Raw genomic sequence first — 24,981 nt, forward strand, 5'->3', positions numbered from 1 at the left:
TTGGAAGCCAGTCAAGTCACACATCAGACAAGAGATTAAAGCCACAATGAACCAATTTAAACGCCTGCACATTCTAATGTGCTTTTCAAAGGAAGCTTTCAGAGCCAGGGGGTGGCTGCAGGGAACATATTAAGTTGTTAGAAAAACATCAAAACAGCTCTGAAGGAAAAACAACAGGTTGGGAGACTGAGGTCTGGGGGCCCAGGTCCCAGAGGGAAGCCCACCTTGGGTCCCCCACTGCCTTCCCCTTGCCCAGCGTGCAGCCTGCCCTCTGATGGCAGAGCTCCCAGTGCGGGGCTGGGGTGGGGCAGGGTGCCCAGATTCCTAGTTAACCCCTGTTGAACAGCCGACTGATGATTGAGAAACAACAAACAATTCAGCCAATGTTAAGGAATTTCTTTTTTTCATTTTAATGATTCCCCTTTCTGGAAAATTCACAAAGTGCCTGAGAAGAAAAATAAGGAAACAGAAAAACTTCCAACTGTGATTCCACCAACCAGACAATGGTCCTTAACCACGTGGCCTCCACAGACAGCATGCTGGAAGCAAAGAGGCCTGAGGTCACGTGGGATGTGGCTTCTGCCTCTTGCCCACACCCTTCTCTCCAGTTCATCACGTGGACATTGTTTTGTCTGTTTGTTTGAGCTGCACTGTGAGGCTTTGGGGATCTTAGCTCCCTGACCAGGGATCGATTCCGTGCCCCCTGCAATGGAAGCATGGTATCCTAACCACTGGACCACCAGGGAATGGGCTTTGTTATGATGAGACTTACCAACCTTTTCTAGGCATAATTTTTTGTGCTTTTGGTCTTTTTGTTTGTTTGTTGTTGTTGTTTACTTTTTTAGCCTCACCATGCAGCATGTGGGAGTTTAGTTCCAAAACCAGGGATCAAACCCATGCTCCCTGCAGTGGAAGCAAGGACCTCCAGGGAAGTCCTTTTGTTTTTATTAGCTGTAGAGCCAGGGCTGAATCGTGCCTGACTCTTTGTGACCCCATGGACTATAGCCCGACAGGCACCTCTGTCCATGGGATAACCCAGGCAAGGATACTGGAGTGGGTTGCCATTTCCTCTTCCAGGGAATCTTGCTGACCCAGGGATTGAACCCACATCTCCTGTGTCTCCTGCATTGGTAGGCGTGTTCCTTACCACTAGTGCCACCTGGGAAGCCCTTTGAGGCAGGGTTGCTAAAGATAAATTTTATTGTATTTTTTTATATTATCATTTATATTATCATTCTCCATCACAAATTCATTTCAAGCTTACTTTTTATTGGCTGCATAATATTCTAAAGTACAAGTATGTGATACTTTCCTTAATTATGCCTATTGCTGGGCATCTGGGTTGTTTCTACTTTTGTCTTGCCATTTTAACAAATACTGTGGTTGGTGTGGGGCGCATGACAGTATACCATGGCAGGGCTGTTTCAACATTGATGGAGGCTTTACTCTGGGCAAGGCATTGTGGGAGAGTGGAGGATAAGCTAGACTCAATCCTTTCACCTAAGATGCAGATATAAATAACTTTAATCCGAAGTTGGTGATAGTTGCCATAAGCAGACAACTAGAACTGAAACACGGAAGAGTTCTTCCCGGGCTTAATGGGATTTTAAGAAAATTACAGGAGAAAAATCTGAAACTTTGTATCCACAGCTAGAAGGTAAGAGAGGAGGGGGCAGAATGGCAGAGGGATTGATTTGGCCGGGAAAACCTCTGCCCAGGGGCGGGCGTCCCCGAAGGCAATGGGTCTCAGTTCAAAGGCAAAGTCAGTGGGTTGTCAGTGGCTGCCAGGTGTAGATGGTGCAAGCTGTTTTGTGCTCAGTCGATTAGTCATGCCTGACTCTTTGTGATCCCATGGACTGTAGCCTGCCAGGCTTCTCTGTCCATGGGATTCTCCAGGGAAGAATACTGGAGTGGGTTGTCACTTCCTCCTCCAAGGGATCTTCCCGGCCCAGCGATTGAACCTTCATCTCCTGCGTCTCCTGCATTGGCAGGCAGGTTCTTTACCACTGAACCCCTGGGGAAGCCCCAGGTGGTATGTAGGTCAGTGGAAGCGCTTAGCCAGTATCTGCCAGGGACCCAGGTTGGTGGAGCAGAAGTAGTAACAAGACACCAGGCTTGCAGGGTGTCCCCAGCCTGAGATGTTAATTCCAGGTGAGGTTTAGGGGCTGGCGTCAGCCTGGCCGATGCCAAAAAATTGTGTCTGAAAACTGAAAAGTTTGAGGGTTTTGATCCATTCCGATCAAGATTCAGTATCTGTCACAGACATCTCAGCCTGTGTGTGTTTTAGGATCGGCTTTTGAAGGGGTTTCAAACCAAAGAGAAGAGAGTTGCTCCCGAGTCCCACGGTAGCATCAGAGGGGCGCAGGGAAGCTAGGACAAAGAGTCTTTGCCAACCCAACACCCTGGGCCTGCTCTCCCTGCCCAGCCCCTCCGGAGAGGCCAGACCTGTTTTCCTTCTCAGACCATTTCCAGTCCTGTGGCTCTTTGACAAACACAATCGCCTCTGGCTGTGTCACCAGAGTCAAGCATCAGAGCATCAGGAAGGGGTCGGGAGTTGGGGATCTGGGCCCACCCCCAGGGTCAGCTTTCCCTATTCTTACCCACCACCCATCAGCCAGCTGGGGCCCCTCCACAGCACCCCCTTCCCTCTGCTTCCCTGTCCCCCCTACCCCGCCCCCAAGCATTCTCACCTGTCTGTCTGATCTCACGTGGTCCTATCTTCAGCCCCTCCAGGTGCCATGACGCAGCAGCCCCAGGAGGGCTTCGACAGGAGCGTGGAGGATGCCCGCCAGTGGATGAAGGCTGTGCAGGAGCGGCTGCAGATCAATGACAACACCCAGGGGCCCCGCACGGCGCTGGAGGCCAGGCTGCGGGAGACCGAGGTATGTAGAGGCCGTGGCCTCGATAACCCTGTGGCCTTGGCCTTGTGCCTCTGTCTCAGGCCTCAGGTTACTCCCCAACTGTTGCATGGCAGAAATGGACAGACCAAGTGTTTCTCAAACTCTGATGTCTTGGAATCTCTGGGGTTTTAAGTGCAGGTTAAACTCAGCCAGGAGGTGGACGTGACATTTCTGACATGCTCCTGCTGCGGATCCTAGGATCGTGCTTTCACTGTAAGGCTCTAGAGCCCACTCTCTGGCTCACCCGTCCTGCCAGGAGCCCCCATGCAGCCAGGTGGTCTCTGCCCCCAGCTGGCCCCGGCCCTGCTTCCCACCCTGTCTTTGCTTCCCTGTGCCTGAGGTCTCTGCCTCGGCTCTTCTAGGGCTGAAGTCCAGCTCTACCTACCACCTGGCACAAGGAAGAGATTTGGAAGGTCAGGGTTGAAGGGAGGGGGCAAGCCTGGTGGGGAGAGGAGTTGGCAGCCAAAGTCCCTTCCCTTGTCAGTCTTGACCTTTGTCATCATTATCATTGTCACCGATCGTGGTTTATCAAATGAAGCCTCTGCCAGGTCACTGGGAGAAGGACGGTGACGTTCATTCAGCTGCTATTAAGTGCTGGAGCCTATGCTATCAGCTTTCATTGTTAGTTTCCCAGAAGCCCTGAGATTGTGATGTAGTGTCCCCACTTTTCAATAATGAAATAGATCCCTAGGCACAGTGATGGGCCAGAATGAAAGGAATTGATCTTGTCAGGGCTTGAATCCAGGGCCGAGTTCAGAGCATTACTGGCCATTCCGGTGCAGGGGCCTGGACCAGTGGAAGGGACGCGGCACACCCTATGCTCAGGTTTACGGCCTAACAGGGACAGCTATACATGTAATCCAGCAGCCGCACAAGTATGGAAGAGGTAGGTCCCTAACATGGGTTCATGATACTATTCTCCTTCTCTACAAACTTCCATGGCTCCCCATTGCCCACCAGAGAAAACCCAGCTTCACCTGACATCAAAAGTCCTCCACCATCTATCCACACGACCCTGTTCTTTAGCCTCGGCTTCCCCTACCAGCCCACCTCCCGGGCACACATCCTCTCCTGTTGGCAGGAGACCTAGATTCCCTGTCACCAAGCCTTTGTGCATGCTGAATGCCCTTTCGTTTGGGTCTGAGTGTGCGTGTGAAATGAAACGCCTGCCCCCTTGTCCACGAGTCTGTTCTGACCCCCTCCCCCAGCCCCAGTCCCAGCTTCTGACGTTCCCTGTCTGTGAACAGCCCTGCACAGCACTTGCTGTCTTAGCACGCTATCCCTTTGCACCTTGCACTGTTTGGGGGTAGCGCGTTACCCCGTGGTTGTGGGTCAGGCTTAGTTAGGTGAAGGCAAAGGTGATCCTTAAGGAAGGGCTGTTGGCAAGAGCAGGGTGAACGGGCCCCGGAAGCTGCAGGAGCACTTCCATCAGGTGAAACCCTGAGCGTTGGGCCAGGAGCCTAGGTGGAGGGAGCCACATCCTGGGTGCCCCACCCCTGTGCCCTCCCACGGGGCTCAGACCCACTCATTTTCTCTGTGCTTTGATGTTTCAACATCGATTTTGCAATAAGAACATTTCACTCCTGTCTTCTGGTGAAAAGGAGTGGCAGTACCTCCCCCACCTGCAGTCCAGGGGACCTCCCCCTGGGGCCTGGGGTCTCCCGTGCCTGCCCTCCACCCGCTCAGCCATGCAGGACCCTGGTGCCTGTTTGCTAGAGTGACCGGATGCGAGTTTCAGTCCAGCTCTGAAGCTTAGTAGCTGTGTGGCCAGGAGCGGGTCCCATGCCCTCCTGTGTGCGGAGGGGCTGCGGGAGCCTCCCGGATCCCTCCCAGAGGTGGGCATCTTCCGTGGAAGAGACTGGAGAGTGGCTGCTCCTGGGACAAATTGGTGTCCCCCAGGCTAGCAGGTCAGGAGAGGCATTGGGGGACAAGTGACACCACTGCTGAGGCTTGAATGAGGAGCAGTGAGCCAGGTTGGAGGACGCAGGGGGAGGGGATGGAGGAGTCTGCGGGAGGGAGAGGGCTTGTGTTCTGGAGTGCGCAGGCCTGGGATTGAATTCCCCCGGTGGCCACAGCACCCCGGGAGAGATCTGTTGCCCCCTGGGCCTCAGCTTAGCTCCCAGGGAAAGTGCTAGTTGTTGCCTTGCAACAGGGAGGGAGGACCAAGGCCAATAACTTCCTGGCACACTTGGCAAAGTGCAGGGCACGCTGGCAGAGCCGGGCCAGTGGAGAGGAGTGTTCCTCATGGTGTCAATGCAGGGATGCCCGTCTGTGGACTCTTCCAGTCCGCTCCCTGTACCTCCGGGGACTGGTCTCCTAGGTCACAGCATCTTGTCTCTTCACCCACTGGTTCCCAGCCTCCTTGGCCCTGCACTTGGAGCCTCAGCCAGGCTGCTTCCTAACTAGTTTCCAGGCCCCTTTATGGTCAGAGAACTGCCACATCTCCTAGGACTTGGCTTCCAAAAGTCTGATGCCCTGAACATGCCATGTGTTTCTAGCTTTGCTGGAGTGCCCATCTGTACAATACTGAGGCTCGGTGACAGTGCTACCTCCTCAAGAAGGCTTCTTGGATTGCCCACATCCCTCCTTGGAGCTCCAATTTTGTGGTCTCTTGTGGCTCTTTTATAGTCATCTGTGCTCCTGTCTTCAGACCCCACCACAGCCTGCAAGCGTTGGGCCATGTTTGTTTTCATCCAGGATACTAGAACCCAGTGCAGTACTCAGTATAGTACCCATCATAGTATTCAGCACAGTACTCAGGACAGTGCCCATTGTAGTACTCAGCATAGCACCCAGCACAGTACTCAGCATTAGTATCCAGGGGAGTGCCCGTCTGGCCTTGACTGCATTGAGGGAAAACCCTCACTACATTCCCCCAGCTTTCCTGACCTGCTTCTCCTCTCACTGAGCTTTTCCCTCCACCCAACCCCACCTAACTGTTGCCCTCACCTGGCTCCTTTGAATCAGAATTGCTTTGTGGTTGCAGTCCTGTGACCCCTTCCCAGCTCGCTCAAGTCTCTTGCCAAGCTCTCCTGGACTTCATCCTTGCTGGGGACGGGCTGTAGAAGAACCCCACACCAGCCAAAGAGCAGAATCATTGGGCAGAGAAGGAGGTAGAATCTGCTTCTCAAAAGTTGTTTGTCAGCTCAGCCCCAGCCTCTGGTCCCCTGGCCCCAGGCCCGCAGCAGACATGCCTCTGGCTGATATACTGGTTTGGGGGCAGAGGTTTCTGCATCAGGCCAGGCGGGGCTTGTGAGCTGCCAGCCTTTGTGACCAGCTCCACTCTCTTTGGCAGGAGGCAATAGGCAAACCCCCCTGCAAAGGGCAGTGAATCTTGAGGTCTCCCACATCCACCTGATCCAGCCTGTACCTCCCTGGCCAGCAATCGGAGGGCAAAGGTCCAGAGGCCTGGAGCAGATCACACGGTCAGGACACTGGACTTTGGGGGAGGGGCCCTTGACCTCACAGGGCCTTTCCAGGCTTGGCCGGTTCCTTCTGAGTGTGGCAGAGATTGAACTTCGCTTCTTCCCCAGGCTGCTGGCTCTCTTCATTCAGAGAGCTGGATTCTGACTGAGCTTAAATTGGGCAGCAGCTGTAGAGGGGGGCCTCACGAAGTGCTGCAGAGAATGGTTCTACAAAGCTGAAGTTTTACCACCAGGACCCCTGCTGGTAAAACTGGAATCACTGTGGTGCCCATCTTGCCAGCTTGGGAGTGGACGTGCGGTCTTCTCCACAGCTCTGGGTGTCAGAAACGTCAGATTCCTTTTTTTTTTTTAATTTATTTTTGGCTGTGCTAGGGCTTCATTGCTGCTCATGGTCTTTCTCTAGATGTGGTGAGCACGTCACTGCAGTGCATGGTCTTTTCACTGTTGGATTCTCTTGTCGAAGAGTGCCGGTCTAGAGTGTGCAGAACTCGGTAGTTGCGGCCCGTGGGCTCAGTTGCCCCCCAGCACAGAAACATCAGATTCTTTATTATCATTATTATTATTTCTAATCAAAATAGATCTCCCTGGTTGACAAGATATTCATCCTCCGCCACCCTGTGGGACCCCTGCTCCTGAGTGATGTGAAATGTTCTGTGCAGGGGTTGGGTGAGCCTCAGATTCTTGATTATTATTTCTAATCAAAATAAATCTCACTGGATCACAAGAAATTCATCCTCTGCCACCCTGCGGGACCCCTGCTCCCGAGAGTGTGAAATGTTCTCTGCAGGGGTTGGGTGATGATCTTACTTAGTCCAGAACATTCTGTGGTGGCCCCGGATCCTCAGTAGCCACCAGTCACTTGGTGTCTTTGACTTCCACTTTGCTGTTTGCTGCTGAGCGGGACTTGGGGGTCCCTGTTGGGTATTTGCTGCCCCCATTACCTTCTGGAGTCCTGCAAATCCTGCTGCTCAGCCTGGCTCCTAAACCCAAAACACAAGCTCTTTCTTTCTCTTGAGGAATCTCCCCGTTCTTCACTCTGCAGATCCCAAACCCACCCCACTCAGAGCACACAGACACAGCCCTTGGAAGGAGCTTGTTTAATCTCATTCTTTGCTAATACATGTAGGCGGGGAAGCCCTCTATACTATCATCATCGTCATCATCATCATCGTTAACCATTCTCATGTTGAAAGTTGCTCAGTCGTGTGTCTGACTCTTGGCGACCCCATGGACTATATAGTCCATGGAATTCTCTAGGCCAGAATACTGGAGTGGGTAGCCTTTCCCTTCTCCAGCAGATCTTCCCAACCCAGGGATTGAACTGGGGTCTCCTGCATCGCAGGCGGATTCTTTACCAACTGAGTTTATCGGGGAAGTCTCATATGAAGTAACAAAAAGGATTGGGATCATTGCCCATTTGCACATGTTGGGGGAGGGTCTGCATAATTCAGTTCAGTCGCTCAGTCGTGTCTGACTCTTTGCGACCCCATGGACTGCAGCACGCCAGGCTTCCCTGTCCTCCACCATCTCCTGGAGCTTGGTCAAACTCATGTCCATCGAGTTGGTGATGCCACCCAACCATCTCATCCTCTGCCGTCCTCTTCTCCCGTCTTCAATCTTTCCCAGCATCAGGGTCTTTTCTGATGAGTCAGATCTTCGCATCAGGTGGCCAAAGGACTGGAGCTTCAGCCTCAGCATCAGTCCTTCCAGTGAACATTCAGGGTTGATTTCCTTTAGGATGGACTGGTTTGTTCTCTTTGCAGTCCAAGGGACTCTCAAGAATCTTCTCATAATTGCTCAACGGTTCATAAAGTATACTCATATCAATGATCTAATTAATAGTATTTTTAAAAAGTAATTTTATAACTCTACAAAGTGGACAAAGCAGGGATTGTTATCACCATCTCAGAGTGACTGAGTGACCTGCCTGGGGCCACACAGCTATCAGTGGGACAGCATTACACAGGGCAGAAGCCCTTCCCTCAGCCCCACCCACAGAGAGGGCTCAGATGGGCCAGCCCACTGGGACATCAGTCTGAAAAATCCGATTGCCAGCCTCAGGGAGACAGGCTAGGGAATAGCTGGAGCTTTAGGCAAATGCTGTGCTGTCAGTAAATACAATCAAAAGGTAGGTAAAAGGTAGTAGTAACAGTGAACAACCATGGAGTGATGGAGTATTCAGTGTGGGCCAGGCCATGTGCTAATGGCTCTCCTATCACACAGGTTACCATAACCCTGGGTAGCGTAACCACTGTCTTCCCCCATTTCACAGCCCTGGAGAATTTATGTACCAAAGGTCACACAGGTAGCCGTAGAATTGGAGTCCAGTTGTATTTTGACTACAGAGAGCAAGCTTTAATTGCCAAAAAGCTGGAATAATTACAATTAGTAATGACAGTAGCTGATGCTGATCAGAGTTGTACTATTTGCTAGACGTTGTGTGTCAGCCTTAGTCCTCCAAAAAAACCAAGGCCAAGATGACATTAAATGTGCAAGAAGTTTAAGAGGGAATCATCTGTGAGAAGGCAATGGCACCCCACTCCAGTATTCTTGCCTGGAAAATCCCACGGACGGAGGAGCCTGGTAGGCTGCAGTCCATGGGGTCGATAAGAGTTGGACACGACTGAGCGACTTCACTTTCACTTTTCACTTTCACGCATTGGAGAAGGAAATGGCAACCCACTCCAGTATTCTTGCCTGGAGAATCCCAGGGACGGGGGAGCCTGGTGGGCTCCCGTCTATGGGGTCGCATAGAGTCGGACACTACTGAAGCGACTTAGCAGCAGCAGCATCTGTGAGAGAAAATGAGGCAGGAACCCGGGAGGCTGGGAGGGACTAGGTCAGTCCAATGCAGGTCTGACCCGGAATCCAGGAGGACAGGAGCTTCTTAGGCTGCCCTGTGAGTCTAAGGGAGTTTGGTAAGGCCGTGTGGCATTCTGAACCCATTCAAGGAGCCCAGTGTCCCCTAGGCACAGGCCTGCTCTCATGTTCTTGTTTGTGGTCACCTGTGGCAGCAGCTGAGGGAGTGAGACCTTGGTGCCAGCTATAAAGTCAGAGATAATTCTGGAGTCTCAGCAGGGGGCCCTGGCCAAGCCTGCTCCTGGCAGTAGACCTGAGAGGCAGATTCTCACAGTCCTGCACCCTGGGACGTGCATTTTGGGTGCATTTTCTCAGTAAAGTCTGAAAAAAAAAAATTCTGAGAGCTGAGTACGACTATACTCCCATTTTACAGACAAGAAAACCAAATTCAGGGAGACAGTGACACTTGTCTGGATTTACACAGCCGGAAACAGGCCAGCCTTGGAAGGGAGAGAACTATCATCGGACAGCTCTGGCCGGTTCTGTGCTAATTAGTCTCCATCACGGCTCGCTCCCACCCCGGGCCCCTCAGGAGGCTGCCCGAGGTCACGGGAGAAGGGGCAGGGACTGTGATTCAAACACCAGCTCCTCTGGTCTCCATGTCCTGCCTCTATCTGCATCACGCCACTGTCTTCCCAAGGCTCTGCCTGTTGTGTTGTCTAACTACTGGCTTCGTGTCCACGACAGAAAATATGCCAGCTGGAGCCAGAGGGCCGCGTGAAGGTGGACGTGGTGCTGCAGGCAGCCGAAGCCCTTCTGGCATGCTGCCATGTGGACCAGAAGACCGAGATCCTGGCTCGGCTGAGAGACATCAAGGCCCAGTGGGAGGAGACGGTCACCTACATGACCCACTGTCACAGGTAAGGCAGCCAGGGATCCTGCCAGGCCTTTCTCTGCAGGCCTGCCGCCAACCCGCCATGCCCACCACTGTGCTGGCCTGGGCTCCCCGGCCTGAGCGACAGCTCTCAGGTCTGGGGATGGCTGGGAACAGGATGCTCTCTTGGGATGTCAGCCAGCCTGCCTGCCTCTTTCTAATTATAATCTAGCTTAGTGATGATAATAGACCGTGGGAGCCCATTGAGTTTTGCCCACAATTAGTTCTTAGGAGGCTTGCCTTGTGTGCACCCTCCAGCAGAAGGAGCCGAATGGCCCGGGGGGGAAGAGGCCCTGTTGCCTTGTTAGCACATTAGTCCAGATTTTCTCTTTGTACCAGGGAGCCTGGTGGAGGTGGGGGCTTAAACTGACCTGAGATTGCTTTTTGCTCTGCTGGTTGCTTGCTGTGTGGCCTCAGAAAAATTACTTGACCTCTCTGAGCCTCACATGTCTCATCTAGACAATGGACATCATTAAGTGTTTCTTAAAGAAAGTCATTAGGAGGATGGCGGGAGATACAAATGTCAAGAGCCAGGCACAGCCCTTGGCACACAGAAGGTCTTTGATGGGCAGAAGCTACCAGCATCCTCTCCATCTTAATAAAATCAGAATGAGTGAACGGGCATGACTTTCGGGCTTTCTGCTTTGCAAGCTCTTTCACTGGAATTCCAGACAAAGTGGCTGGATGTTGGCTGCACTGATAGGCCACCTCCATGTTACAGATGGGAAACTGAGGCGGGTGCAGAGGCAGGGTGAGGCAGAGTTCGTGACATGCCTGGCAGCCACACACAAGCCCCCAGCCCTCTGTCCCCACGAGCAGTGATGAGCCCACAGATTCTATTTCCTCTGCAAATGATGATGTATATACACTCCCCGCGGCGGCCTTCTTGTGACAGCTCTGTACCCATGTGGTACAGGGTGCCTGTGGTACAGCCACAGGGTGGCTGTGTGCGGAGTCCCAACACCAGAAAGGAGTGACTGGAGGACATTGTGCATCACTAATGGGAGTTTCAGGCTAGGATTTGGGGCTCTGGTGGCCAAGGACATCAGCAGGCTGGGGGTTCTCAGAGTGGGTCTGGAATCTGAGCTACCCTGATGGTCAGCCCCATGGGGCTTGTTTCCCAGACAGGAGGGTCTTGTCTAGTAGGACTGGGGTGAGGCCTGAGAGGGTGTCCTTGTGTCCCCCACCCACCATCCCCCTGTACTGGAGAGGGGCCAGTGGTACGGACTCCCGCCCTGAGCCAGGTGGGGGATGCTCACGGGGCCCCGGCTTCCGCCCGCAGCCGGATCGAGTGGGTGTGGCTGCACTGGAGCGAGTACCTGCTGGCCCGGGATGAGTTCTACCGCTGGTTCCAGAAGATGACTGTGGTGCTCGCGCCCCCCGTGGAGCTGCAGCCCAGCCTGAAGGAGAAGCAGTGGCAGCTGAGCCACGCCCAGGTGCTGCTGCACAACGCGGACAGCCAGGGGGTGCTCCTGGACCGGCTGCTGGAGGAGGCGGCCTCCCTGTTCAACAGGATCGGGGACCCCAGCGTGGACGAAGACGCCCAGCAGCAGATGAAGGCTGAGTATGACGCAGTGAAGGCCAAAGCCCAGGTGGGTGAGGGTGATGGGCTGTCTTCACCCATCCATCCATTTATCCCGTCTACCCATCCAGCCAGTCATTTGCTCTCTAAACATCTATCCGTCCACCTATTCACCATCTACCATCAACCCACCACCTCCCATCCATCCATCTCCCTACCCTCCTATCCACGTCTATCCACTCACCACCTATCTCCCCACTAAATCACCAAAGCTCCCATTCACTGTCTACCCATTACCATTCACCGCTGCATCCACTTACCTACCCAACCTTCCATCTATCTACTCACCCTATTTTTTACCCATCAATTTACAAACTCGTCCACGTACCTCCCCACCAACCTAACCAGATCTCCTGTTCCTCTCTACAACCACTTAATCCCTCACCCACCCATCTATTCATTCACCTCCTCATCAACCCACCCTAGTACTCTTCACTCACGCATGTACTCGTCCGTTTCTCCACCACCCACTGTCCACCCTTCACCCATGTACCTACTATCTGCTTGTCACCTGTCTCTTCACCCACCCACTCAAGCATTTTGTAGCTACCTACCCATCAATCTTCCACCTACCCATCCATCCAGCCCTCCACCATCCATCCGCCCACTAACACATTATCCACTGTCCAGATGGCCAGTGTTGCTCATGCTTAATACACATGTGGGTGCTTAGTATGTGGTTGACTGACTAACTGATGGACTGTGAGCTTCACTTCCGCCTGACTTTCCTCCTCTTCCTCCCTCCCTCCTCTTGTACTTGAGTCCTTCTTCTTTGCTCTCTCTTGCCCTTCTCACAATCCCTCTGTTCACTCTTTGTCCCTATCTCCATCTCATTCTTTTCTATTTTTAAATTAATTTACTCATTTTAATTGGAGGCTAATTACTTTACATTATTGTGCTGGTTTTTGCCATACATTGAGATGAGTCAGCCATGGGTGTACATGTGTCCCCCATCCTGAACCCCCCTCCCACCTCCCTCCCCATCCCATCCCTCAGGGTCATCCCAGTGCAGCGGCTTTGAGTGCCCTGTTTCATGCATCGAACTTGGACTAGTCTCACCTCATTCTTGCCTTGGTTTAAACTGTCCATTGAGTTATTATGTTCAATTTTGTTTCAACAAATTCTGTTTGGTTTTGTATTATGTCTGTTCTTTTTTCCATCCTCCTTTTTCCTTTAAGCTCTGCACTCTGCCCAGATAAGGATGCTATCCGTAGTCATTCTAAGCATGCATATTTTACAGTCGTCAGACTGCTCAGGTAGCTGAAGTTCCAGGCCCAGTGGTGCTGTCTGTTGGGGGTCCCAACATAGTGGATTGTTTCCATGGGGGATTCGTAATTCTGAGCTGTGAGCTCATCCTGTTTGAACCCTATCTACAGAACCTCATGACTGGGCCTGGCCCTCAGAGAGTATGTTTGCTCCAGCCAGGGTGCTGTGGGAATTTACCTTCAGGATTTCTGTTTTTGTGTCACTAAATTGTTTTGGGGGTTCCTAAATCAAGAGGTTTCTCTGCACTTAAAGACCCAGCCAAAATGGTGCAGAGGCTCCTGGCTGCATACTCTGAAAGGTGAATGTTTCTTCATTTGTTTTCTTAGACAGAGCCCAGGCTGAAAGACATGTGCTTCTTTACTGGGTTGTGCTGGTGGGAAGGTTTTTTCTCTAGTTTACCCTTTGACAGAGGGGAGCCCCTTGAGGGTTCCGCCTTTGTGCAATGGTCTCCACCCCCAGGGACCCAGAGTCTTACCTCCTCCTGCAACCTGAGCAACCAAGGAGATGTCAAGTTTAGAAACCTGTTTTCTGTAGCATCTTTGCATCTAGTCCACGGTATATTGCTTACCTTGGCATGTGTGGTGTGTGTGGGCGGGGGTTCTGCATTTAGAAGATGCCTGTTACATTTTATCCAGCATTTCTGGCTGGCTGTGGTGGAAGGGTATTCAGGCTTCTAGTCTCCCATGTTGCTGGAGCTGAAGTCTCCTGGGTCCTTCAAGTTATGGGAGATGGTTCTATAATAAGCCCAGATCTGGGAATCCACGAGCAGGAATAGGATGCTGGCCCCTGAGTGCTTGGGGAGGGACCTGGGTTCCAGCCAGGTCCTGCTGCTTCCCAGCTGTGTGGTCCCAGGACCGCTCACCCTGAATGAGTGTGCACCTGAGCTCTTTGAAGACTGGAGAACATTTTCCCAGCATAAAGGATGACGTCTGCTCTCAGTAGCTGTGATAATAAATAGCCACGACAATGGTGTCGGCCACACAGCAGGTGCTGGGAGCCATTCTCTCAATGAATGAGAACCCCGCCCCTGCAGCTTGGAGGCTTAGAGGACAGGCAGGTGGGTGGAGCTTGTCTCTAGGAAATGTTACCAGTTGGTCCTCCATCACTGCATCCAAGTGACTGGAGCAGGCTTAACAGCAATCCTCTCTCCAGGCCTGCCCCGTGGGCCCAAGCAGGGGAGATGCCTGCCCATGGCCTCCTTGCTGTGACTTTACAGGAAACAGGTTCTTGTGTCAATCAACAGAGGACTACTCATGCAGGAAGCGGAAAGTGGCTTTGTGTATGTGTGTGTATGTGTGTGTGTACACATGTGGGTGGAAGGGACATACTTGGGGTACCCATGAGCACCAGTTCTGAAAAATGACCACCTCAGAGGTTCTCAGCGTCCCTCCAGGGGACTCTCCGCTCCATCGGATCAAAAACAAAAAAAAGAAAGAAAATCATAGAAATCACAGCTCTTATTGGTGACCCCTTCCTTTTCTAAGTCCCTTCATGTCTTTGACCTCACTTGATGCTCCCCATCTTCTTATGTGGTAGATAGAGAAGGTGGGTGTGACTGGGCCCCCTTTTTTAACTTAAAAAAATAATCCACAGATAAACAGCAAGGTCCTACTGTATAACACAGGGAACTATATTCAATATCCTGTGATAAATCATAATGGAAAAGAACGTGAAAGAGAATGTATATATCTGTATAACTGAATCACTTAGCTGTAGAGCAGAAATGAACACAAAATTGTAAATCAACTATACTTCAATACAAAATTTTTTTTTTATAATTTAAGGGTCAGATATCACTGGCCCCTTAGAAAGAACTAGAAGTCCTGGCGACTTCCTATGTGGGCTCCTCCTTTGATGGAGCCCCAGGTCCTGAGTGAGCCACTGCACCTGTGCCCATCAGAGGAGAGTGGAGGGGGGCAGCTGGAACTCTTGTGGGTCAGGCTCAGAAAGCGGAAGCAGCAGTCCGCGGGAGGTTTCAAATTCCTGGATAAGGGAGCAGGTTTTTTCCCAAGGGTTTTCCCGAGGCCGAGCCCAGCTGGTAGCCTCCTGGGGCAGGAGTGTGCGGGCTCTGCCTTGTAAGGATAGGGTTGGGGTGGGGCAGCGGGAGCTGCTGCCCTGGCTGAAGCCCTGGGAGTTGCCAGATGAGCTAGTGAATTCTGACCTTGATGTGGACACTGGGGGGCGGGGTGGGGGGTGGTTCGCAGGATGATTGGACCCCGTGAAAGAAAGCAGTTTTGTTTGGCCTTTTGGTCTGTTGGCTGAAGCTCAGAGATGCTTGATTTTCTCTTTCTGGATGTCAGAAGTTTGGGAGCTCTGTTGTAACTCATGGAAGCCCAGGTAGCTCTTGGAAGGAGGCTGGGATGGGGGTGGCAACCGTGGAGCTGTTTCTTGTCTGTTCCAGAGCAGGCTGCAGAAGATTGAAAGGTGTTGGGTGGGGAGGGGCCAGGGCCGGCCCCTACAGAGCCTATGAAGTTATATTCAAGCTGTCGTATGAATGTACACTTTGCTGGAGAGAACAGCCATAGTTTCCATTGGATTCTAGATGGTGCCGTGACCTTCAGAAGACAGAAGCTACAGAGAGGGGCAAACTTTTGCAACACCCTTAGCAAGGTTCCTCATTAGTAGAATAGGGAGTAGCCTTCCCACATCCCCTGACATGAGCCTCCCAGACCTACCCCATACTGGGCCTTCCAGCCCCAGACAAAAGGAGAACACTGGCTCCATCCTGTGCAGATGGGGGACGTTGCATGTCCAGTAGCCTTGAGGTTCTTGGTGACCTGGATGCCTCCTGGTCACCTGCTCTCTGTACAATTGATGAAGACCTTGCCTTGTGTTAAAGGCAGATGAGAAAGCCACCCTGAGGAGGCAACTGAAATCCTCCTGCCACAGTGACAAGAGCCAGGCAGGGATCCCTAGAGGTCCAGGCCTATTCTCAGGGTGGGCAGGGTCCCTGGGATATTGTCTTAGCCTCCTCGGGCCAGACAGAACAGAACAGCATAGACTGAGCAGCTTTAAAAGCAGGTATTTCTCAGTTCTGGAGACTGGGAGGTTGAAACTCAAGGTGTCAGCAGATTCCATTCCCACTGAGGAGTCTCTTCTTGACTTGCAGACATCTGCCTTCTTGCTGTGTCCTCACACAGTGGAGAGGGAGGTGTCTGCAAGCCCTCTGATATCTGTTCTTGCAGAGGCACTGATCCCATCGTGAGGGCCCCACCCTCCTGACCTCCTATGATCCCGATTACTTCCCAAAGACCTCACCTCCAGATATCATCACTTTGAGGGTTAGGACTTCAACAGGTGAATTTGGGGAAGCTGCATCTCAGTCCATAGGAAATACTATATGTATTACTTTTATTTATTTATTTACTTCTTGCCACCCTGGGTCTTCATTGGTGCTCATGGGCTTTCTCTAGGTGCGTGGGCTTCCCTCGTTGCCAAGCATGGGCTCCAGGGCACATGGGCTTCAGTAGTTGTGGCACATGGGCTTAGTTGCCCCGCTGCATGTCTGGAATCTTCCCAGACCAGTGATCAAACCTGTGTCCCCTGCATTGACAGGCAGGTTCCTAACCACTGGACAACCAGGGAAGTCCTAATGTTTGTATTAATATCTCAGCATTCACCGAGGAGAGTTCTTTCCATCATTTCTTCTGCTAGTTAACAGGCCACTATCTTTGCCTCTAAAACTCCCGTTTTGACTTCCGATATGTTAATTAGCAAGGCCTCTGGTGTCGGTAGGGGCAGGACCATAGACGCATGGTAGGGGGCACTCTGGACTGGGGCCTTTGAGACCACCCTGTGGTGTGGGGGGATTCTTGACCAGGACAAATGGCCAAGCCCGGGGATGAGCAATGGCGCAGTCATCCGAAAGCAACTGAAAGTCAGGAACAGACAGAGCAGGCTGGTTGCCAGTGGGCGGGGCCTGCTTGTTTACTTCGCCCGATGGCTTTCAATCTAGTGATTCTGTTTTCAGAGGGCCAGACAAATAGCAGCATCAGCCTCCTCCCTGCCTCCCGGGGCAGGGGCCATGTTTGTTTGGCATCTCGGCCAGGAATCAGGGCCCTTTCTGCAGCTCTTTGCAGAGGCATGATTCCATGCTGCCCTTGTTAATTGGTTGGGTTTTGACATTCCTGATGACTCTGCCCGCACAGATGGGTTAATTATTTGGTTTAATGAGAGGAGGTGGAGCGCTCTCTCATTTGTCAGGCACATTCCTCCAACGTGGCCCGCCCGGCCGCGGCTGAACTGTGTTCTGTGATCTTGCTTTGCCTGGCACAGAACGCGGCTGGATGCCTGCCCTACTCAGCCGCGTTCCTCTCTGAGCGCCTGCTCACCATCACAGAGGCTTTTATTTACTCTGGATTTCCCCGAGCGCCAGCACCTCGTCCTTCACACACGCAGAGCCGCCAGCCGGCACTTTTCTTGGAGAGTTGGCTTTGGTACAACATTTATCACCATCAGCGTCAACCAGGGGCCCAGCCTTTATTTCTCTGCTTAATATTCTTGACCCACTTTGTTTTATAAATGAATCTTCCCGTGGAGGGAGGAAGCTGGGAAGGATGCTGGTGGATGCAAATAACCCTAAGAGGAGGAGGAGCCAGCAAGGGAAAGAAGAAAGAGCCTGTCACTGTGCCTCCATCCACTTTCAGAATTCAAGCAGCCCCATGTTTCCTGTCTGCCAAGCGCAGTTGTTCACTCAAGTAAAAGAATTCTCAGCTCTTTACTGAAAGACTTGATTCTGTGCCTTGATTTCCCCATCCCTGAAAGCCTTGATTTCCCCATCCTTGAAATGGGGATATTATTTCTCACTTGTTATGGTAGTTGCAAAGATTTAAATGAGGCTTCCCAGGTGGCACTAGTGGTAAGGAACTTTCCTGCTAACGCAGGAGACGCAAGACAGTTTCCATCCCTGGGTCAGGAAGATCCCCTAGAGTAGGAAATGGCTACCCACTCCAGCATTCTTGCCTGGAAAAATTCCATGGGCAGAGGAGCCTGATTAGTTACAGTCCATGGGGCTGCAAAGAGTCATGCATGACTGAGAACACACACAGCCATGCTTAATAGCTAGAGACTATCTTAATAAAACATATTTTTAAAAAAGGTTTAAATGAATCAGTATTTCTAGATTTGGTGAGGAGCTTCTCCATGGGAGCAGAAGGCACATACAGATAGCCAGGGAGGTTATTCAAATCCACGTGTCTATCTACCCTTCCCAGTTGAGAACTGTTGACTTAGCATCATAGAAGGTCAGGACCTCCCTGAACTCGGCCTGGCCCCGTGGCTGAGAGTGGAGGTCAACAAACTATGGTACGTAGTCTCAAGCCAGCCTAACGCCTGATATTTTTATGACCTGTGAACCAAAAAGAGTTTTTGTATTTTTCAATGATTGGGTGAAAAGTAAAACAGAATATGTCATGAATTGTGAAAGCGGTAGGAAGTTCGAACTTCAGTGGTCATGATTCATTTGATTGGGATACAACCCTTCTTTATGTATTGGCCTGTGGCTGCTTGTGTCCTACAAAGTAACTAGCACATAAGTGGTTGAGAAGTTGCAACAGAACCCATGTGGCAGGCAAACCCCAGAGTATCTACCATCTGCCAGAAAGAAAGAGGCTGCCACTGTCTGGGGCTGAGCAGTGATTTTGGAGTCCGAAACTTGCCGTAGTGATCATGTACACAGAGTTCTTAGGGCAGGGCTGGTGCCTTGGTAAGTGATCGGATGGTAGTGATATGTAGCTGTTGTTCAGTTGCTCAGTCGTGTCCGACTCTTTGTGACCCCATGGACTGCAGCACGTCAGGCTTCCCTGTCCTTCACTATCTCCAGGAGTTTGCTCAGACTCATGTCCATTGAGTTGGTGATGCCATCCAACCATCTCATCTTCTGTCACCCTCTTCTCCTCTTGCCCTCAATCACTCCCAGCATCAGGGTCTTTTCCGCTGAGTCGGCTCTTCGCAGGTAGTTGTTGCCACGGCCCCATTCCAAGGACATGGCAGGAAAAAGAGCCAGCTGTGTGTTGACAGACCCAGCGTTGACATGCTGTGGTCTGCAAAGCCAAGAGTGTCTTGGCTGGTAGCTAATAACGCAGAGTAGAGTGTCTGGGATCTTTGTGTCCAGCGAAAGGGTTGATGGTCGGTTGCATCACCTTCTCCCTACACACACACACACACACACACACACACACACACACACAGAGTCAGGCCTGGGAGGCCAGGGGCAGCCTGGGCTGGGGACCCTCATGACCCTCTCCTCCCCTCCCACAGGACAGAGTGGACCTGCTGGAGCGGGTGACCCAGGAGCATGAGCGTTTCCAGGCGAGCGTGGACGAGTTCCAGCTGTGGCTGAAGGCGGTGGTGGAGCGGGTGCATGGCTGCATGGGGCGCAAGTGCCGGCTGAGCACCCAGGACCGTCTCTCGGCGCTGAAGGTGACCCCCTGCGAGTCTCCGCCGGAGGAGGGAGGGGTGCTCAGGGCTGGTGGGTCTCTGTTAGGGTTTATTTACTAGGATGGATGGGGCCGGGGAGGGGGAGCCCAGGAGGTACAACCATCCCCACATACAGGCCCCGAATGAGGATAAGCATGGGATCTGGTGTAGAATGTATTTGGGGCCTCAGCTGCTCTATGGAAATCTCTGAGCCATCGGAGTGTTTAGACACCAGGACCGCAGCAGCATGGTCTCACATGGGGACATTCGGCCGTGGAGACGTCTTTGGCTGTCACAGCTGGGGGCGGGAGTGCCCCTGGCATCTGGTGGATGGAGGACAGAGATGCTGCTAAACATCCTACAATGCACCGGACAGCCCCCAACAGCAAAGCGTTATCTGACCTCACGTGTCAGTATGTGAGCATAAGGAACCCAGGTGTAGGCACGGAACCTGCAGTGGGGAGAAGCTGGGTCCACTCTGGCCTACCTGACTTCCATGACCTCAAATGCGCTCTGACTCCCACTGTAAATTGAGTGGGAGATTCTCTTCAATAATGCCAGGACCACTTTATAATTTTTGCCACTGCTCTACAGCATCTATACCATTTATTTGGTTTTCTCCAGGCAAGAATACTGGAGTGGGTTGCCATTTCCTACTCCAGAGGATCTTCCCAACCTAGTCATCAAACCCACATCTCTCGGGTCTCCTGCAATGGCAAGAAGGTTCTTTACCACTCTGCCACCTGGGAAGCACGTACAAAGGCGTATTTGTCAGTAAAAAGGAATAACGTGCTGATATATATGACAACAGAGAAGAATCTAAAAACATCATACTGAGTGAAAGAAGCCAGTTTCAAAAATTAACTTATTCTATGATTTCAAATAGATGAAGTTCTAGAATCTTCTGGGATGTTAGACATGCTCTGTATTTTGATAACAACGTGGACTTCATGAGCATGTGTATTTTTCAAAACTCTTTGAACAGTAACACTCAGGAGCTGCATAGATTTCCTCAACTTACAGTGTGGCTGCATTTGGATGAGCCCTTCATTAGTTGAAAATATTGTAAGCTGAAAATTCATTTAATATACCTAGGCTACGAAGCATCATAGCTTTGCCCAGCCTACGTTAAGTGTGCTTAGAACCCTTCCATTCGCCCAAAACCTTCTAACACGAAGCCTGTTTTATTATCAAGTGCTGAATATCCCAAGTAATTTATTGAATACTATAGTGAAAGTGAAAAATAGATTGGTTTACACTCATTGCCACTGCCCAACATCACGAGGGAGCATCGTGCTACTTATCACTAGCCTGGAAAGGATCAAAATTCAAAGTGAGATTTCTGCTGAATGCATATTACTCACATGCCATTGTAAAGTCAAAAAATTGTTGTCGAACCGTTTTAAGTCAGAGACAGCCTGTATTTTACTCCATGTAAATTACACTTCAATAAAAGGTGAAAAAAAGATTTTGAAGGTATTTTCAAGTAAACCAGACTTAAAAGTGTTTATTCACGAAGTTTTATAAAAGTGTTTATATTTTTAAAGTTAAAAACTGATGAACATCTATTTTAAATGAAAGGTTATATCATTGTTATGAATGAAATACCAGTTCTCATTCATAATTAGTAGATAACTATACAAATATATGTAATGACACCAGATAGGGTCTTTAGGTTCTATTTAGGTCTGTACTTTTGCCAGCTGAAGGCTCCAAGCCTGAGGCTGCCTCTGTCTTTGTTAAAAATGAAGATGGGGGACTTCACTGCAGGTCCACTGGTTAAAGACTCCACACTCCCAATGCAGGGGGCATGGGCTCGATCCCTGGTCAGTGAACTAAGATCCTGCATGCTGCAGTCAAAAATAGAGATACGTAAAAATTTAAAATAAAATAGAAAGGAAGGTTAACAAATGTCAGAGAGTGTTGAAAACAGAGAAGTACCCAACAGAGACTTTCCCTTTGACTTATCACATAGCTTGGAAATGACATGGGAAAGGAATTACATCCTTAGTGTTATCAAGGCAGACAGTCCACCCCTTGGACATGTGCCTAGGCTCCACCCCAGCAATAGAAATTAGCACTTGACATGATGTTCCCAGGGGCCTTGGGAAATGCAGCAAATGTTTTCCTTTTCCCTTCATGTTTTTTTTCCCCCCATCTTCTCCCTGCTTTAGGGCATTGCCAATGATTTTCCTAAGGGTGAGGAGTCATTGAAGAGGCTGGAGGAGCAGGCTGTGGGGGTCACCCAGAACACCTCTCCTCTGGGTGCAGAGAGGATCACCAGAGACCTGGAGGAGATGCGGGACGTTCTGGAGAAGCTGCGTGGGCTCTGGGAGGAGGAGGAGGGAAGGTTGCGGGACCTGGTCAAGTCCAAGGGAGCCTGCGAGCAGCAGAGGGGGCAGCTGGAAGTCGAGCTGGCAGAGTTCAGAAAGGACCTTCGGAGGCTCGCGGAGGAGGGCCTGGGGACCACGGCCAAGGCAGCGACCGAGGATGAGCTGGTGGCCCGCTGGAGACTCTACTCGGTAACCAGGGTTTGGCAACGCTGCAGGACTATCCACGTGCTATGTGTGCCTCGAGCCATCCCCTCTTGGAGCTCCTCCATGTCGTGGGAAGACCATGCTAGGTCTCCAGCACACTTGCTCTGGTTTTCTTGATTTTGGATCATCTAAGTTCCCTGAGTATAGTAGACAAATTGAGTGCTTGTACCTATTTTCCAGACGAGGAAACTGAGACCTAGAGATAATTTTTTTCCCCTTAACATCCCCAAGATGACATGGTAAATTGGTGGGTAAATAAGAGGTGTATTGGCTCCAAGTTTGCCATTTCCATGCCTGATAGTAGGATATGGGGGGACACCTTCTGAGCACAGAGCAGGGACTGTTACATCAGAGGGAAGGCTCTCAGTGTAGGGAAGACGAGGTGCAGACACAGCAGGAGCTCTGAAGAGGCCAAGCAGACAATGCCTGTCCTGGGGAGGGTGGAGTGGGTTCCAACCCAGACACGACATCCAATCGGAGCACCCTCCCCCTCTGCACACCCACTCACGTGCACACTCACGAGAGGTTTGGCTTGAGGACAGAGAAATTTTTCAAATAAGGATTGACACCACTCCTTTCTTTCCTTATTAAATCAACAGGCTAGCTCGTCAGTTCCATTAGGAGAAATACCTAAAAGAAAAGCCCTCAGGTCTTACCGCCACTCCACACTGTTCTGTTTTTTCCTCTTCCTTCTAATGTGGCTCATATGCAGAACTATTTGTGTGTAGATAGAAACAAAGTACACACACACTTCAGCATTACTCAGCCTTGCCGCAGACTAGATTCACCTCAAGGGTCAACTTGGTACCACTGTGGGAATTGTGTCCTCTGTAGGACTGTCCTCCTTGGCACAGGGCAGGGGTGGTGTGGTGCAGCAGTGAAGGGCGAGGACTTGTGGGTCAGACTGCCCGGGTTCAAATCTTGGCTCCTCTCCTTGCCAACTTGCTGACTTTGGGAGAATTGCTTTAACCTCAGCTAAACAAGAAGTGGACTGAACCTCCCACATTCCTCATGAATGTGTGAAGACAAAAAGTGCTAAGAACAGCAGAGACTCAGCACTCAGCGAGTATACTGACTTTTACTAGGAGCTTTAGGTGAGGGACAAGGTCAAAAGGTGCAAACGCTGCGGGTGGTGGGGAGAGTAAGTTCTGGAAAGCTCTGGTAGCACTCCCCTGTCCTGACAGTCACCTGCCTGTGAAAGTCGCTCAGTCGTGTCTGACTGCGACCTCATGGACTGTAGCCCACCAGGCTCCTCTGTCCGTGGAATTCTCCAGGCCAGAATACTGAAGTGGGTAGCTGTTCCCTTCTCCAGAGGATATTCCCAACCCAGGGATCGAACCCAGGTCTCCAGCATTGTGGGGAGATTCTTTACTGCCTGAGCCACCAGGGAAGCCCAAGAATACTGGAGTGGGTAGCCTATCCCTTCTCCAGGGGATCTTCCTGATCCAGGAATCAAAACTTGGGTCTCCTGCATCGTAGGCGGATTCTTTACCAGGGGAGCCCTGTGCCCAGCTATGATTCAGGAGGCCTTTCCCAAAGCAGGAGGCTGAACACATTCCTATAGGTGCTGTCTGTCCCTCCTGAATCAGGTGTCACTTATGACCAAGATATGACTAACTGGAAATTGTGAAAGGGCATTTCAGAACTTAGTAGAGGACTTTCTTCTTAAGCTACCACTGATGTAGTAAGAAGCACTCCTGCTCTGTACTCAGTGCCTGACAAATGGGGGTGGCTCCCTGTTACCATGGCAGCTGGGAAGTAGGTTCTCAGGCCAGCCAGTGTCCTGCCAGAGCCCATTTGCTTTCCACTTCCCCACCCTGCCTCCTGCTGAGTGTGGACCCTGCAAGAGTCAAGGTCAAGGTGAAGCTCACCACCTTCTGGGACAGCAGGAAAAGGCTGCATCTAAACGCAATCAGGGCTTCCCAGGTGGCACTAGTGGTAAAGAATCTGTCTGCCAGTGCTGGAGAGACACAGAGATTCGGGTTCAATCCCTGGATCAGAAAGATCCTCTGGAGGAGGACATGGCAACCCACTCCAGTATTCTTGCCTGGAGAATCCCACGGACAGGGGAACCTGGCAGGCTACAGTCCATAGGGTCGAAGAGTCGGACATGACTGAAGCGACTTAGCATGCGTACACTCAAACGGTCAGATGGCGTGGTTCAGAGTTGCTGGGTGAAAATATCCTGTTGACTTGCTGACAACAATAACTGCATCCACAAATCACCTCTTTAAAAAAAAAAATTTGTTTGTAGCTGTGGCATGCAGGATCTTCAGTCTTCATTGTGACATGAAGGATCTTTTTCTGTTTTAATTTCAGCATGTGGAATCTAGTTACCTGATCAGGCATTGAACCCAGGCTCCCCTTCATTGGGAGCGTGGAGTCTTAGCCACTGGACCACCAGGGAAGTCTCACAAAGCATCTTTAGATCACTGTTTCCTTTAGATCAGGTGGGAAGTGTCAGGGGGGCCAGCTCCGACATCAGGTCCACTGTTTTCCAGCTCTGCAACTGTAAGAAAACTCTTAGCCAGAGTTTCCTTGTGTATAAAATGCAGACGCAGAGAACTACCCTCCAGGATCATGGCGAGACTTGAGTGAAGGGGACCCCAGAGCACTGAGCATGTCGACCCGGTTCCCTAGGTATTAGTTATCTGTGCGACTCAGTGCCAGTCCATGGCCACACGGTGAGGTAGGTGATGATAAAGAGAAAAGCCAGCTCATCAGTAGTCAATGTTATTTGGGGTCACAGAGTGGGAGCAGGGGACACAGGGGCTGAGCTCTCGGGGGCCCCGTCACTGCCCTGGGGGGCCATGTTCCCCCAGGCTGGCCCGCCCCCACAGGCCACGGTCAGCCCCGTGCTGTCTCAGAACCTCACCCGCCCCCTCGGGTGTCATCTGTTGCTGCAGGCGACCCGGGCGGCGCTGGCCGCAGAGGAGCCGCGGGTGGACCGACTGCAGGCCCAGCTGAAAGAGCTCCTCGTCTCCCCCCAGGACCCGCAGCCACTCTCGGACAGCGTGGTCGCTGCCATCCAGGAGTACCAGAGGTACCGAGCGGGCCGAGGGTGGGCCTGGACCCCACGCTCAGGGGCCTCTGCCCATCTGACACCAGCTGCAGGGGGGCT

At 51.5% G+C, this 24,981-nt stretch overlaps 1 protein-coding gene across 13 annotated transcripts in view; it reads left to right on the forward strand.

The window, feature by feature from the left end:
• The window catches only part of SYNE3 (spectrin repeat containing nuclear envelope family member 3), a 97,772-nt gene that overhangs the window by 41,031 nt on the left and 31,760 nt on the right, over positions 1–24,981 (forward strand). For 10 of the 13 annotated variants that reach the window (XR_014071854.1, XR_014071853.1, XR_014071852.1 and 7 more), the window contains 6 exons: positions 2,725–2,882; positions 9,872–10,044; positions 11,341–11,650; positions 19,165–19,326; positions 21,498–21,845; positions 24,767–24,903. Coding sequence is in view for 7 of the 13 variants with exons in the window: in XM_081552002.1 (XP_081408128.1) it covers positions 2,725–2,882; positions 9,872–10,044; positions 11,341–11,650; positions 19,165–19,326; positions 21,498–21,845; positions 24,767–24,903 (1,288 nt within the window). In the remaining 6 variants the exon portion in view is untranslated. Of the gene's footprint in view, positions 1–2,724; positions 2,883–3,682; positions 3,787–9,871; positions 10,045–11,340; positions 11,651–19,164; positions 19,327–21,497; positions 21,846–24,766; positions 24,904–24,981 lie in introns of those variants that run through there. The other 3 variants (XR_014071857.1, XM_081552006.1, XM_081552007.1) reach the window with 2 other exon arrangements.

The sequence above is a fragment of the Giraffa tippelskirchi genome, chromosome 12 (genome assembly GCF_054371585.1).
Source record: "Giraffa tippelskirchi isolate mGirTip1 chromosome 12, T2T-mGirTip1v1.2.pri, whole genome shotgun sequence".
NCBI classification, from domain to species: domain Eukaryota; kingdom Metazoa; phylum Chordata; class Mammalia; order Artiodactyla; family Giraffidae; genus Giraffa; species Giraffa tippelskirchi.